Below are 17,355 nucleotides of genomic sequence, written 5' to 3'. Positions count from 1 at the left end.
AATTTTCTCTCATTTTCTTAAAATTAATAAAACAAGTCTCATTTGAAACAAAGGAAAATTTCTTTTGTAATGGTACTTCATGGAAGATTATAAAATTTCATTCTCCTCCATTGGCTATATCCAACAATCATACAAAAAATGAGTGTATTTCTAGAACTCAGAGTTCTCCAACTCTGTATACCATCTAAGATCAAATCACAACTGCTTTATTTACTTTAATATGTAATATCTATTAGGCTTCATCTGGAAGCTGTTGATACAGAATTTACTTTCTCATTAAGTGATGACTAATGGAGAAAAACTATCACTTCACTGTGGAAATTATCATCTTCTGAAAAAAAATTTTGAGATGCTTTAGGGGAGTTAATTAAAGTACATTTTATTAAGTTTTATTATGATTATTTTGGAAAGTAAATAAATTGAGCCATGGAGAGGAAAAGAATCAGGAGACAGATTCTGTCTCTGATTTCTCTCTGTAGATGCCTCTCCTGAAAAAAAAATAGGCAAACACAGAAAGTCTGCCAATGAAAAACAATCACTTTATTTTGCACATAATAAATTCAAAATAGATGTGCTAGGACAAATGCCCTCAATGGCTAGGCAGCTTATCTCCTTAGATTTCCTGAAGAAAGAAATAAGGACTCGTACAGGTCAGGGCAGGACTGCAACCGAACCTCAAGCACCAGTCAAGTAGCTGTGCCCGGCAGTATCTGACAGAATTTTTTCTTTTCCGATATTTTGTACCACTCATTCTTACCAGGTGATAGATAATTCAGAATAAATGCTGTCTTTGTAGCGATTCAAAACTATTTAGCTGGACACACTTTCTAGCATGTGGAAAGTTGTCTTATTCTGCAACCTTTGCTTAACTGTTCTTCTTTAATATTTGTTGTTCACTGACATTTTTTTCCCCTTAAACTAGACAGGAAAATCTTCCGAGCAAGAGCCCAGTACTTCTGTATCTTTTTGTTGTTGTTTTTATGTTTTTTTTTTTTTTTAACAGTTCAAGGACATAACAATCTTTTCTGAAGCCTAGTTGTATACTGCATATAAAAATCAGAGTCTGTCACATATGAGCAAGATGTAAGCTCACAGTTCCAACCTACAACCTGTGTAATAATGTATAACTGGCATAAAGATCTGTGTAACTCAGCCTATGCAAAAAAGGTACTTCTGGTAAAACAAACAAACAAAAAACCAAACAAACAAAAACCAAAAAAAACACCTTGGTAAAGTTGTCAAACCATGGACCACAATGAAATGCATCAACCATAGAGCAGTAACTGGAAAGTAGTTGTTTTTCAGTCTGAGTTGCAACCTCTCCTCTGCTCCTAGTTGTGGAAGAGCTGTTCAGCATGTTTTCCAATAAGACATTTCACAGACAGATTCACTCTCACTGTGACTTTCCATCTGAACTCTTCCGAGCAATCAAACATGCAAAAAGTGAGGACAGCAGCCATGTTAATCAGTCGTTCCACTGAGCTATACATGAAACCTTTCTCCCATATGGCACATAGTGAGAGCTGTTATCTGCTTCATCCATTTGTTATAGGATAGTGGCTTTTCAAATTCCATCAATTATCTGTCAAGATTAAGGTTTTTGTATTTTATTTTCTTGAAATAACAAGAAAAATACCTTAATGGATTCCCAGTCTTCTCCCTTTAGTCTAATACAGTCAAAACATAGTCTAATACATTTAAAAACTTGGGTCAAATGTGAAATATGAAAATGAAATCAGAAAGAAATAGGGCATGTGACCAAAATAAACTTCCAACACATGTAGCATTAACAAATAAAGTAATTATTCTTTCTCACTGAGAAAAAGATAACTGTGAGAGTTACCTGACCAGGCTTTGCATTCTCACAGACAACGACGTCATACTCTCTGGCGAGCTCTGGAGGGTTGTCATTGACATCCAGAATTCGAATGCCAACTGGAACATGGCTCACTAGTCCAGGATTGTCTGAAAAATACACAGAGGGTATTTATATATATTCAATATTTGTATAATTAATTAATATAAATTAATATAAATATTAATTATATATTATCATATATAATTTTCAATATTAAGCAGTAATATATTCAATACTATGTAATGTTGAATATTATATGTATTATATATATTATTTACAAATACAATTCAAATTATATTATTTATTTAATATTCAATATAAAGTGACATCCTCAATTAAAACATAATTTCTTAACACAGTAACTGAATGAGAACCAGATATAGTTGCAAAACTTCAGGTAGCAAGATCATAAAAGATGATGCTTGCTGAGATTCATTAACTGTTTTGAAAAAAAAATAGAGTAGAAAGCGTGGTATAAGTCTTAAGTTACAGTAATGTCATAGCAATAAAAATAGAAGATATTTTGAAAATGAAGTAGGAGAAGGCTGTTGGTGCTATAGCATACTGTCAAACTCTATGCAAAAAAATGATCAATTACTTTTCAATTAATATCAAAGTGTCATCACATCATTAAGACCTTTTTTATTTTTCTCAGTCCCTCAATGAGTTTAGGAACTCTGAGGGCAGCTCCAAAAGTACTACCTCCTATTTTATGATATTGGACCATGACATCAGAGGTGGATGTTGGAGCTATGGTAGCAGAGGCAGAAGCTTCCCAACAATATTCCATTACATTTTGTTGCCATGTGACAGATAGAATCAGAGGGGCAGTCTGACAAAATGGCATAAGACATGGAAGTATGGATGATGCAAAAGTGTGTCACTGAATTCCTCCATGCAGAAATAATTGCACTCATTGATACTTGCCGAATGTTTTTGTAGACCAAACAGTGCATGTGAGCACAGTGAGGCAGTGGGATTCAGCAACATGAAAGAGAAGACACATTCCAGATGGCCATGCACAGCTGTCACACCATGAAATGAAGAGTGTCCCCATCGATTGGCATGTCATCCATGCCAATCAGTGGATTACAACAATGGAACTGTGTATGGAGCTGAACATTGGCTTCAATGTATTGGAAATGATGGTGATAACTTTAGAATATCACAATGTTTGTGTCAAGTGGGTCCCATGAATGCTCACAGAGGAACAAAAACAACACTGTATGCAAGTTTGTCAGGATCTGTTGAATCAATACAAAATTAAAGGTATTGTATCATTACCAGTGATGAGACATGATATCACCACTACGAGCCAGAATCAAAATGACAGTATGTGGAGCGGTAACATGTGCATTCAGTCAAAGAAGTTCAAGATGCCGCCCCCAGCAGGTAAAGTGATGTGCACTGTTTTTGTTTTTGTGGTTTTTTTTTTTTTTTTTTTTTTTTTTGGATAGCAAAGGGGTGATCCTTCTGGATTTCCTGGAAAGTGGACAACCCATCGACTTTGCACTACATAACAGTGCTGTCGTTAGAAGGCTTGAACTTCCAGAGTCAGGTCAAGCGGAAAACAACTTTTCTCTTTCAACACAATAACACTAGGCCCCGGCACAGTATGAAGACCATGGAACATATTGTCAATCTTGGTTGGACTGTCCTACCACAATGTGGTCATAGTAGCTGTGAAACAGTGGGTCACCCCTGCTAGTGTAGATTTTTATGAAAGCAGCAAGCAGGCTCTTGTTCATTGCTGGTGAAAATGCATAGCTAATGGTGGTGACTGTTGAAAAATAGTGGTTTGTAGCTGAGAATTTGCTCTATCAAATAGTGTTATTGTGCCCTTTGCAGCAGTTGTAGTCTCCATGGAAATAAATAGGAGGCATTACTTTCAAAAAAACATATGCAAAATTGAGAAATAATACGAAAATAGAAATGCACAGGTATACGTAAACCATTCCCAAGGATGATTCAAGCTTCCTCACAAGTTATCATGTTGTTACACAAACCAGTCAACAAGTCTTGTATTTTCTGTAAGAATCCAGCATCAGTGGCACATTAGTTAGAAAATAATGTTTAAATATTGGTGTCTTAGTATATGATCTATAGTTGTTTGAGATCTCACCTTCAAAAAGAGATCACTTGCAAAAAGCACAATAAATAGATTTTTTTCAATGAAAATATACTTTCTGTGTTAAGGTGAGAAAAAATACAAGTCTTAATCCATCATTCTTTTGTTCTTACTACTATGTACGAAGACATTTATATTTGGTTAAAAGAATTATATATTGTGAACATTTTAAAATTAGTGCAATGTATCTGCAAAGTCTGTGCAAGTATCCATTTTTTAGATAACAAACTTCTTTTTTACTAATTAAATTAAACTATCAACAGAAGACAGTGTAGTCAATCATTCACACCCAACAAGGTAGAAGAATGGGGTCTTACAGATTTATTTTTTTAATGTGCATGTTTTAATGTACATGTTCATGTGAAGAAAAAAAAAAAGAAGTGGAAACATTAAGGGTCTAAAGTTCACACGTCCTGGTTATTTCTATCTGTATTTATCCACATTATGTTTCTGTTAAAAAAAGAGTCATTTGTAAAATGCCTCAGATTTTTCATGCCTTTGAGGAAATTTGCTCTGAATTCTAAAAGCTATTCATTAGTTTAGACATATTTAGATTCAAAACCACCAGTAACGTAGCCTCCTACTGAAAGAATATTGAGAACACTGGAGTTTATTTTGACAAAGTGAGAGATATATCCTTCTATGTTTTCATCTGGGATATTAGTCAAAGAGCCTGGGGTGTGAAAGTTCTTTTCAGATTTTTTATATTGTCTTTTTGATTAATATATCTGTTTGCATGATGATTTTCATTCACTTTTGGAAATTAGTCATCCATTCACAGGAAATGGAAATAGGAGGGAAATAAAAAATAATAAACAGAAAATGAAGACTTAATTGAGATAATATAGGAACCTCATTGTCATTCCCAATTAACATTAATATCATAAATTGTAAGAATACATTCAAAAGAGTTATAGACTTGCAAATTCCATTTTCTTGCTGTGAATGTTCAGTTGCAAAATTATGAATATGTTTAAAAAATGGTACTTAAGTAGGCTATCTCTGTGTTCAAGCAAGACTGAGAGTCTCCATCCCTGTCTTTAAAATGCTTTAAGTGGAAATATTTGAGGTGTTTTGAAGTGTTTGAATACTGTGAATATACAAAGGGAAAGTGAAGAAGAACTGTTGGCTGTTTGCAGTGCAGTTGGATGAAAGAAGCCATCCATCTTAAATTATGAAAGAAAGAAAAGCAACCTTCTCTCCAGAACTCCCTTTGAACTTTGAGAATTAACTGAAAAGACGTTTGGTCCTTCCTTGGAGGTAGGCTTTAAGATTGTGCAGAACAGCACAGCACAAAGCATAAGGATTGAATAGTTCTTAATGCTCACTAACATTTACAAAATATTTTAGGTAGCTTGTTCTGTCAATGCTAACAGACAACCAAAAATCCAAACACCCTATAATCACAATTACAGGATATGATATCTCATAATAGATGATCTAACCTGTAGGTTATCTAAATACCCTTGGGCCTAGGTTGCTCTCACTCACAGTCTGTGAGGTATAGAATCATAGAATCAAAGAATCATTAAGATTGGAAAAAAACTCTAGGATCATCTAGTCTGACCGTCAATCCCTTTACCATCATGCCCAGTAAACCACGTCCCCAAACACTACATCTGCCCTTTTCTTGAAAATATCCAGGGATGGTGACTCCACCACCCTGAGATGTCGTTTCCAATGCATTACCACTTTCTGAGAATAAATATTTCCTAATATCCAACCTGAATCTCCCCTGGTGCAACTTGATGCCATTCCCTCTCATCCTGTCACTGTTAACTGGGACAAGAGGCTGATCCCCACCTTGCTGCAACTGCCTTTCAGGTAGTTGTAGAGAGCTGTAAGGTCTTCCCTGTGCCTTCTCTTCTCCAGAACAAATAATTTCAGGCAAATGAACCAGAAAGAGTTATAAATTGCAGGAAAGATACAAAGTAGGCAAAGGAAGAGCACACAAAAGCATAGTACAGAGATAAAAGGTAGAGATTATAGTAAAGGGTTAAGGAAGAAAAGTCCATTTGGGAGTGGCTTCATAAAATACAGTGAAAGTGATGAAGATTTTAATATTAGAAAAAGCCTGAAGATTTTGCCAGAAGGCAAAAGGATTTGTGACAACTAGATAATCATAGAATCTTAGCTGAAAGGGACCTCTGCAGGTCACTGGTCTAGTCCTCATTTCAAAGCAGCGCGATCTTCAAAGCTAGAAGAGAGCATAATACATCTAAGAGGAATGGAGAAAGAAATCAGGAAGAGCACAGGGCAGAAGGTAACAGAAATAGAGAACTGCTCTCTTGAGCTGGCATGGTTAGAATATTTACTGAGAAAAGAAAATCAATTTTTTTAGTCCAGGGTGTGCCTGTCTGGCAACAGATAGGTAAATTATTTTGTTTCAGTACAGTACATCAGAACTCTTTCCCAGTCTTGAACAGTGGCCTCTTGTATACCTGTCACTACTTTCCAAAGCATCTTACTCCAGTCTGTTGAACTTGCATTACCTTCACTGAGATTTCACAGAGATTCAGAGAATTTTGTTGGTTTGGCTTTTTTGCCTTTTTTTTTTTTTTTGAGGGTTTTTTTGACAGCTGTTTTGTAGTACGAGGAATTCCTATTTACTTTACCAGTTCAAAAGGGTACAGGGAATTATTGGTATCTTTCTGGAAGCAGTTACTTATAGGATCTTTGACCTTTGCAGGCAAATTTCCATACTGAAAGCCTACTTACTACAAAATGCTAATACAGAAAGCATTAACACCACTTCCCAAAATGGTCTTGAAGTTTGTCAGATTGTGTATACTACATCAATGTGTATGCAAGATGATAATACAGTTTATAAGGGAGGGAGAGAATAAGAACAAATTAACAAGGTCCTTATAAGCAGGTTTGTATTATTACAAAATATTTATTTTATTACAAGATAAATATAAATTACAGTCTTTTACAGGTGTGAAACTCACCTGCAATCCCCAAAACACTCTGATAACTGATCCTTTTTTATTAATTAATCAAATGTATTGCAGTAGCTTGGCAGATTTCCAGTTTTGAGATAATCAGTGCCAACAAATATTTCAGGCCTGTGCATTACAAAACAACCAGATACACACTATCCTATTAGCATTATGCCTCAAGAGTAGATTTTTCAACATGAATGCTCACTGTTTTAAGGGATAACTGAAGCAGAAAGATTGTTCTGATTCACCTACGTTAGGGGCTTGCTTTCTTACGCTTGAGATTTTTCCCAGAATAAATTGTTCTTCTGCCAGAATACTAAAAATCTGTAAAGCAATCAGTTTCATTGAGTATCAGTGCTTCAGCCAGGGAGTCCTCTCTGAAGTTGTAGAATTCCTTATCAACAGCCAGTCTGGAAGTTTAAATCTTCTCCCCAGTTAATTTGTGTGGGGAAACTTTAAAAACCCCGTTCAAGAAGAAAGCTTATTTTTAATATAGCTTCTGTTGTCTCAGAATTCTTTTTCACATCAACAAAATTCCCATGAGCTTTATGAAGATAAATTCAAAGTAAGTGACTTTAAAAGTTCTGATGTCAATAATCTTGTGTTTTTATTTATTTACTTATTTATTATGTGTGTATGTGAAGTTACAATGCATAGTTTAACACTTATAATATTATGAGTTGAGTGAATAATGTAACACAGAATAAGCCTGAACAATTTTAACAGAGAGAACTTCACAAAAACATTAATTTTCCACCTTTTCATGATCTAGCACAAAAAAATTCACCTAGTTTAGATTTATAATGAATGTCTGTGCTCTTTCATGATTAGTATTAAATAACACTCTTAATCACAGCAGTAACATTTTCTTCTCATTTTGACAGCTTTTCAAGACCTTATGATGCAAACCAATATGCGGGAAGTTCAACTAGCTACCTTTTCTGGTATTTTCAAAGAGAAGTAGAAGGCACAAATCTCACCTACCTAATATTGATTAGTTTTGACAGAATATAGATCTAGGATGGATGAAATATACTACAGAAGCAGAAGTAAAATAACAATATTATGCTTTGTATGTAAGTGAGAGGAATATTCAGAAAACATCGGTTTAATTCAGGGTGGTGGCAGAAGCAGAAGTAGTAAAAGAAGTAAAATCAATAATAACTGCACCGCAGCAGACTTAAACAATCAGTGCTCTCAATCTGGCTACTCCCTCTACCTTAATGCAAGCAAAATTCTGCAGCTCATTGACAATGCTAGTGCTTACCTCCTGAGTAGAGCAGGGCACCACAAACTGCACTGCTTCTGTGGCCAGTAATGGGTCCATTTCGGGATTCTGGTACTGCTTTGCAAAGCCCTAAAGGGGAAAATGTCAGATGATCCCAAAGACCGTCTCTTCAGAGAACCCCGTGGTAGCTACCATCATCAGGAGCACCGCATTTATCATAGCCCAGAGAAGCAGGCGAATGAACTGTTAAATGCAAACCCAAGTGGAACAACAAGGCAGGTAAGGAAGAGCCATAGACTATACCACCTTCAGATGACCTTGTACAAATATCTTAGTTATATCTTTCCCAAAAGAAACAGAGGAGAATAAAATCCATCTTGCCTAGAATGCAATGACTGAACCAAGATAAACAGGGAAATAAGCATTGAACTTGGCATTAGAGGAATCACTTCTTGAGCAGGATGGAGAAGTAGCTGCCTCAAGACAATTGTTTTTATAAAGAGTTTTGTGTCAGCTTTACTTATTGCACAAGAATGCAATGGCAGATTCTGCTACAAATAAGATTATTATAATTTCATGGTCCATTGGTAGGCAGCTTAACAAGGCTGGAAATAAACTGTGTCACTGGAGAGCGCGGACAGAGTGCCGGTATTGTGTCTAGATCTTGCCATTAAAAATATGATAGATACTCAGTTTGTCACTACTCCATCAGCAAAACAGTCTTAGAACATAGGTCTTGTATTTTTAAAAATCTGCTTTAATTTGGTTTTCATTTAGGGGAAAAGTAGGAAATATTTTGTGGCAGAGTCTGTTCCTTGGAAAAATAAAAAAAAAGTAACTGCCATCAGTACCAAAACTCTTTCTGTAATTGAACTTGGTGGCAGAATGCAAGTGAATTAAAAATGAAGAATGAGTGTGATTTTTTCTTCTTGAGTCAGGGGGGAATTTGTGGGAGGTGCTGGCCTTAAGGTAGCACTGTAAGGTCTGGTTCTGTAACATATCTATAATCACAAATGCAGCAATACAATATATAAGGAAAACTTTCCTTTACTGATGTCAAACTAAATGTGTTCTTTTCATTATTTATACGTACTTCATTTTGCCAAAAAAAAAAAAAAAGGTTGTAAAGAAGAAGACCAGAATTCACTATAAAAAAAATATATATTCATTTTAAGGAAAAATTCATTTTGAGGAAACCCTAAGACACAAAGCTAGCAACAAACTCACTGGTATTGAACAGAATCATCCTGCTGTCTGCCAGATATAGAAGGTTAGGAGATTACAGCACTGTAACAGCACTTGGCTCTGATTTATACTACTTTCTGTTAGATCTTGAAAAGGATTCAATTTATTTATTTATTTATTTTACACAGTATTAAAACTATTCTTGGTTATGGGAAAATGGTAAAGTGAGAAAATAAAACGTCATCAATTCTTGCTCTTTTCTAGTTCTTTCAGTGCTATGTGCCAGGCAGATATTACTCCATAGACCTACTTCCTTCAGGCAACGCATATGTTGTTTTCATGTGTTTCAAAACAGAAAGAAAAAAAATTTTTTTTTTTGTCTTTTGGTTTTACTTCTTGTAATATAAATCAATGCACCTTTAAATAGCATTAACAGAACCATTCTGTTTGTTTTACACCTTCACTCCGTCTTCCATTCTCATTCTCCGTATGACTGTTAACATCATGTGTGTCAAGGGTTTACGGGCGTTTGGCCCGGTTCCATGACAAAGGGGACGGGGGACCCACGGGCCCACGCCCCAGGAAAAGGGAAAAGGAAAAAAAGGGTAAGGAGACAGCCCTGAGAGCAAAGAACAGCACCAACAATCTGAGGAGAAACAAACTAATTTACTAAATAAGATATCGGAACGCCAAACAACACACTATAATACAATATAATTACAATTTAAGCTGATAAATCCAATACAGAGAGAGACAATGTCCCAAAATCAAGGTAGGCCTTACTCTACTACCGACGATAAGACGGCTGGAGAGCGAGGTGCTGCCAAGATGAGAGACGGCAGAAAAAAGGGATGAGGTCTCATGATCTGCAAGTTTTTATACTGCGAGCTTTTATCTTTTCCCTCCGGCTGGAAAATGGTAACAGAGGAGCAAAGTGCCATGGGGAATGTAGTAGTCCTTCTCTTCTGAGAACCAGGTACATTCACTACATGATGTTATGATGTGGAGTACCAATAACCGGAAATCATAGAACCATGACAATGTGAATGCAAGATCAAGAAGCTGTTTTTCTCTTTGTCTATTAAGAAGATATCGGATGAGCTTAGCTTAGTTGTCAGAATTAACACCTAAAAGGAGCTTCTTGATGTAGTCTATCTCATAGTATTTCCAAGTATAAATTTCTACTGAAAGACATTATTGATTTCTTTCTCAAATCAAGCCATTTTATGATTCCTTTAACTGTCAGTGTTTGTTCCCATAGCTATCAGTTCTCCTTCTTGTGCACTAAGGCTTCAAGAATATTACTATTTGTTCTGTTTGCATCTTTGCTTTGAAAACTTTGAAGTATGTGTTTATTTTGCCTTGGAACTGGCTGTGATTTTGGACTTTGCTGTTGCTTTTAATATCAGCACTACTATTTGCTAGAGAACAAACTTAACTGAATCGCTCACAACTGGTTTTACAACCATCTATTTTCTTTTGGACTGCATCAGTATTTTGAAATCAGAGAATCAGAGAACCATAGACTGGCTTAAATTTCATCTAGTTCCAATCACCCTGCCATAGGCAGGGAAACCTTCCACTAGATCAGATTGCTAAAGCCCCATCCAACTTGGCCTTGAATGCCTCTAGGGATGACACATCCACAACTTCACGGGGCAACTTGTTCCAGTAGCTCACCACATTCCGAGTTAAGAATTTCTTTACAATATCTAACCTAAACCTCCCTTCCTTTAGTTTAAAGCCATTCTCTCTTGTCCTATCACTAACAGATCACATAAAATGTTGGTGTCCCTTCTGTTTATAAACTCTGTTTAGATATTGGAAAGCCACACTGAGGTCTCCTTGGAGCCTTCTCTTCTTCAGTCTGAACAAGTCCAGCTCCCTCAACGTTTGTTCTTAGGAGAGACACTCTAGCCCTCTGATCATCTTTCTGCCCTCCTTTGAATCCACTCCAACACTTCATGTCTTTGTGTTGGGGACCCCAGGTCTGGACGCAGTACTCCATATGGAACCTCATGAGGGCACAGTAGAGGGGAACAATCACCTCCCTCTCCCTGCTGGCCACATCTCTTTTAACGCAGCCTGGGATACAGTTGGCTTTCCAGGCTGCAAGTGCACACACTGCTTGTTCATGTCAAGCTTTTTGTTCACCAGAACCTCTAAGTTCTTCTCCAGGGATGCTCTCAATGTGTTACTCTCCCAGACTGCTCTCATGTCTTGGATTGCCCCGACTCAAGTGCAATACTCTGAATTTGGACTTGCTGAGTCACATTCAGCTAACATGGGCCCACTTCTCAAGCTTGTCTAAATGCCTTTTGATGGCATCCCTTCCTTCCATTGTATCAACTGCACTACTCAGCTTAACGTCATCTGCAGGCTTGCTGAGAGTGGTTGTTCTTTTTGTTCTACTCATTCTACATGCAATTCTCACAAAATCACAGAATGATTGGTGTTGGAAGGTTCCTCTGGAGATCAGTTCTCCCAGCTTCCCTGCTCAAAGCAGGATCAACCAATGTGTATTGCTCATGACCATATCCAGTTGGTTTTTGAGTATCTCCAAGAACACAGAATCCACAATCGCACTCAAAACTTGTTCACTTGTTTGACATATCTCACAGTAAATTTTATTAGTAGTATTATTAAGTGGAATTTTCTTTATTTCAGTTTGTGCCCTTTGCCTCTTGTCATTTCATTTGGTACATCAGAGATGAGTTTTTATTCATCTTCTTTAATTACCCCATGAGTTATTCAAACTGTTAAACACTGTTCTTACCAGTAGTGGTAAGAACACCCTGAACATTCTCTTCTCCAGGCTGAACAAACCCAGTTCTTTCAGCTTTTCCTTGTATGACTGGTACTCCAGTCCCTTAATGATGTCATGCTTCTTCACTAGACTTGTTCCATTTGCTCCACGTCTCTGTTGTCCAGGTGGGCCCAGAGCTGAATCCAGCACTCCAGAAGCAGTAGTCTTAACACTGCTGAGCAGAGTGGAAGGATTACGTCCCCTTGACCTGCTGACAACAATCTTACACATGCAGAGCAGGGTGTTGTTGGCTGCCTTTGCCTCAAGAGAGCACTGCTGAATCATATGTTCAACTTGTCTACCAGGATACTCAGCCAGGCGTTCTTTTGAAAAGCTGCTTTCCAGGGAGATGGCGCTCCATATGCACTGGTGCATAGGGTTAATCCACTTGAGGTGCTGGATTCTACATCTCCTTTTACTGAAATTCATAAAGTTCCTGTTCATTCATATCTCCAGACTGTTGAGATCCTTCTGGATGGCAGCACAACCCTCCATTGTATCAGCCATTACTCCAGCTTTGTGCCATTTGCGCACCTGCTGAGTGCACTCTGTCTCATAAATCAGGTCATTAATGAAGAGATTAAACAGTAATGCATCATTATTGGCCCCTGTGGTACTCCACTAATGACTAGCCTCTGGCTGCACTTCAGGCTGCTCATCATAACCCTTTCAGCTCTCCATTTCAGATAGTTTTCAGTTCAACTCATTGCTCATTTATCTATGACATACTTTTGTATGTCTTGTTCTTGTGTGAATTTATCTCAGTCTTCCTTAATTTTTACTCAGTGTGTTACTTGGTAATCTCACTAAATCACCTGTTGCCCATTTTATGTGTTCTGTCATTACAATGACTTTTAGTTGACATATCACAAACTACTCCTAAAAATAGCTTAACCGTACCTTATCCCACTGTCAAAGGAACAGCCATTCACTAAGGTGATATTCCTTTTCTCTAAATTAGTCTTTCATCAGTTATAAAACTGCTCTTACTCTGTATTTTCCTATTTCTATTAGTCTTGTCAAGACTTGATCAAAAGCCTTTAATAGAGCCAAGTAAATTGTAAACCTCCCCCCTTCTTTCAAATACTATTTTATAAACCTTTTCAAAGAATTCTAACAAGCTAATGACACTTCAGTATAAAATACAGTGTTGTTTTACCATCTTCCTTGTCCCCTAATGCTACAAGGAGATTTCAGGAAGTACTTGTACTGAAACAGTCAAAGAAATGACATCAATGGTGTGCTCTGGACACCAAAATCCCAGTTTTCATTCACCATATGCTGCTGTGGAAAATAATGCACATCAAAGAAAATAAAGGATTGTCCCATTCTACTAGCAGTGAACTCTGCTGTGTTTTAGGCAGCATCTATGCAAACAGAAAAATCACTGTAGATTACACCAACATTACTTCCACAGAGGAAAGCGGTAGTTCCACCAATTTCACAGAAGACATTTGAGCAATGTAGAGTGCATTTGACTCAGTAAGTCTTACAGAGAAAGCAAAGCTCTTACGGAGAGTTCAGAAACAATGTAAGAAACATGTGGATATCATAAATTTGAGGCTAGAAGTATGGTGTTGATTTTAAATTTCCTTCACATAAAATAAGCACATCTACAAGTAGGTTATTCAAAAGTATTCTGTCACTGAAGTGTGGAGTTAAGTAAAGAAGAAAACACTTCAACAAACTAACTATAACAGTAACATTATTTCAGCAGAGCACCTCTTATTTTTGAAGCAGAACAGTCTTTCTGGGCTTTCCAGATTCTGCAATGCTCTTCGTTAAGTAAATTGTTTCAGAAAGCTATAAATGCCTTCCACTACATCAGACAAACTTGAAGATCGCCTCTCTGACACCCAAAGCACATTTTGGTCATAGTGCTCCATCTATTTTTCAACCTCAGTCTGAGTTCTGCCATGCCTTGTGGATAGAACTGAAAATGAAAGTTATAAAAGGATGTAGATATGTAATAGGTAGCACTTACAAGTTTGGGCCTTCATGCTATATGTACAAAATATGTACCTTCTTCAATCATATATCCAATTACTGATTTCACAGTGGATTTGGAAGATTACATCAGTGTTATAATTTTCAAATTACTTTATATAAGAAAATGGCAAAGAAGTAGGCACAAAGCAAGTTTATCTGCCATTTAGGCTGCCTTTCAATCTGTCTGCCATCCATTTCTTCCTCTCTGTTCTCTCTTATACTCTTCACAACTGAATTGTTATCCAAGCTGACAATACAGATTAACTTATCTTCCCCACTTTAAAAGTAAAAAAGGCACTGCACGGGAAAGAGCAAGACTTATGTTTTCCCATAGCAAGTAGCACCTTAAATGGAGAATTCTAAGCAGGCTTCCTTAGGAAAAAAAAAAAAAAGTTATTTCGTCCTCATTATCCATTCAGTTATCTTTTAGTTATAATCTTCCTCAGCATAGTAAGTGCAATACTACTCACTAGACTATGTGAAATAAATAGTGCAAAAAGCTACATTTCAGTTTAATGGTATTGAGATTTATTTCTGCAAAATAGTAGTATTTGGATGGTTTCCCAAAAAGGCTAGTGACTACTCTTTTTTTCCTGTATGTTGCAACATGGCTTTTAAATCTTATTTAAAACTAACACTTATTATGCACCTTCTTATGATTAGGCCTAAACTATATTTAATTTAATTCTGCACTGAAATAACAAATATACTGTTAAGCACACAGAGGTGCAGTGGTTACCATTTGTGAAGGGCTAACCATAGAACTCTAGATTTTATTATTTAATATAGAAATTTATTTAGTTGAAAATGTCAACTTAGTTGCAACAGCAGGTTAATAATCAAAAACAATGTGTTGTCCTTATTAAATTTGTATGTGCTATTAATTCTGCAGCATATGCTAGCAGTATAGTGGCAGAACAAACTCCATTTAAACGTGGAAATGAAAGAGATGAAAGCAGAGGGGACTCACTTATGTCAGTAGCACTTGTTAAAGGTAAAAAAATGTAGAGTGTCATCTGGAAATGATGGCATACACCAAAGAAAAAGAAAAAAAAAGGGAAAGAATATAAACAGAAATTCACAGTTTTGATCAAAATCTCCTTCCATTGAAAAATGGTATCACTAAGAGTACTCAGAAAGTCTGGATTTACTGATATCACATGGGATTTTTTTTCATTTGGTTGGTTGAGTTTTTTCCTCTAAAACTCTGAAAAATCCTGTAATGGAAAGGTTAACCTTTATTTCTTTAATCTGTCCCTGCCTCATGCAAAAATATTTATCTGGGATATTTATTCAGACATTTCTTACAATTTCAAGAATTTTATGAGGCAGTGGAAATTCATCACACTTTGAGGCCTTTTGAATGCAGTGGGAAGTATTTTTTGTCTGTGCCTGTTAAAAAGCCAGAAAAGCACATTGACAATCAGCAACTACTAGATATCTGTCAGCAATAAGTTAATACTGGCATATTTGACAAACATAAGCAGTAGTTACAAGAAGAAAGGATTAATTTCTCAGACAGTACTATACAATAGTGTCATCTAAGATCACAAAAGTAAGATACACAAATAGGACAAGCTATTTAATTTAGGCCTTTCAACGCCTGCGCTATTCCTTGGTAAAAAAAAAAAAAGTCCTTTTATCACACACAGAAAAACATGGTAAACTTACGTAGGTGGGCTCACACAAGTTTGTGGGGTTTTGTTTGTTCATTCTATGGAATTAAGGAAGTTACACAGACACAGAAATTTCTCCTTTATTGTTGTCAGTTTAAAGAGTAGCTTAGTTGAAAAAGAACCTAACACTTCAAGACAGCGTTCCTTAAAAATCAAATATTAATACTTTCAATTTTTTTTTTTAATACTATGTGCCACATATATTATTTACCTATCTCAGAAGCAGCCACTGTGATGTTGTACCATGGTGTTTCCTCTCTGTCAAAGATCTTGGCAGTTTTAATGGTTCCAGTATTAGCATCAATGGTGAAATATCTATCTTCTTCTGTGTTATGATCAATGAAATATCTAAGGAGAAATAAAATAGTAAATATATACCCATTGTAAAAAGTATGATCCAAGGTAACAGAAGGCTACATAAGAATATTACTTTCAGTCTTTCAAAGATCATGGAGATTTTAGAAAACATCCCAAGAAAAATTCTGTATCATGGAGATGCCTGAAGTACCATGGTCTTTCATTCCTTTCATAATATTATTTGATCTTTTGAAATATAGTAAGATTTCCACTATGAGTCACAAAGACATGAATTGCTAACAGATGATATTTTAGACAGCTGTACACACTCCTGTCAAAAGACAGTAAACATATTTACTTTGATTAAAACATAGGATGGAAAGGCAGAAAAGAAAACAGAAAAATATTATTCTGCTTAAACAGCCTGTTCAGTCCCAGTACCTGTTTTCAAGCAAGTCTTTTTGACATGAAGTTGACGACATAATGACATAAGCCATTTTAAACATGCACATTACAAAGACTAGAAGCAGAAACAGCTGATTCCCAGAGCTGCTGTTGACATTAGCCTAGAAGACCAGAAGCAGCCCTCCTTAACTCTCTTGGCTTCTGGGCACTTTGCCTAGCAGAGAAAGTAAAAACCTTTAAGTGGGTAATGGAAGCAGACAGGAACACAAAAGAAGAGACTGACAAGACTTTTTTTTCACAAAGCCTGAATCGCTTACAATAGCTTTTAACAAATGAACCAATTACACACCCCTATTAAACCTTCTCTTTTAGACCGGATGAAAAAATAAGGAACAAGACAGAGCCTTTTATATATCATAATTGTTTTTTCTTGATAATTTGCCAGCCTTGCTTTCATTCTGGGATATTTTTAATATATAGAAGCTACACATAGATTAAAATTATTTATTTGGCCCATCCAACTACTCTTATTTCTACATCACCAAAAGTTTAATTGCTAGTTAATAAAAAGAGTGGTGCACATAAAGGCTGCAAAGCTCCAAAAATTAAAAATAACTTCAGTTTTATTTCTCTCATAATGTACTTAGACTATTTACTGAAATGAAAAACAAAGAAGCAAGTAAACATTTGGATGAATGATACAACAAAACTAGATATGTCTTGTGAAAAAGCAAAGGAAATAAAGCACTAGAGGAGAAGGCAGCAATTTCAATGTATGACCTTAACTGTTCAAAGAAGAGAGAGAGAGAGTAGAAAAGCCAGGTAGGATGTGATGACC

At 36.2% G+C, this 17,355-nt stretch overlaps 1 protein-coding gene across 1 annotated transcript in view; it reads right to left on the bottom strand.

The window, feature by feature from the left end:
* Positions 1-17,355, bottom strand: part of CDH18 (cadherin 18) — a 537,316-nt gene that overhangs the window by 23,177 nt on the left and 496,784 nt on the right. The window contains exons 10-12 of the mRNA XM_021386987.1: positions 16,027-16,163; positions 8,199-8,288; positions 1,844-1,965 (exon numbers count right to left, since the gene is read on the bottom strand). Of these exons, the coding sequence (XP_021242662.1) occupies positions 1,844-1,965; positions 8,199-8,288; positions 16,027-16,163 (349 nt within the window). The remainder of the gene's footprint in view (positions 1-1,843; positions 1,966-8,198; positions 8,289-16,026; positions 16,164-17,355) is intronic.

The sequence above is a fragment of the Numida meleagris genome, chromosome 2, assembly GCF_002078875.1.
Source record: "Numida meleagris isolate 19003 breed g44 Domestic line chromosome 2, NumMel1.0, whole genome shotgun sequence".
NCBI classification, from domain to species: domain Eukaryota; kingdom Metazoa; phylum Chordata; class Aves; order Galliformes; family Numididae; genus Numida; species Numida meleagris.
This window is presented reverse-complemented; position numbering and strand designations above follow the sequence as displayed.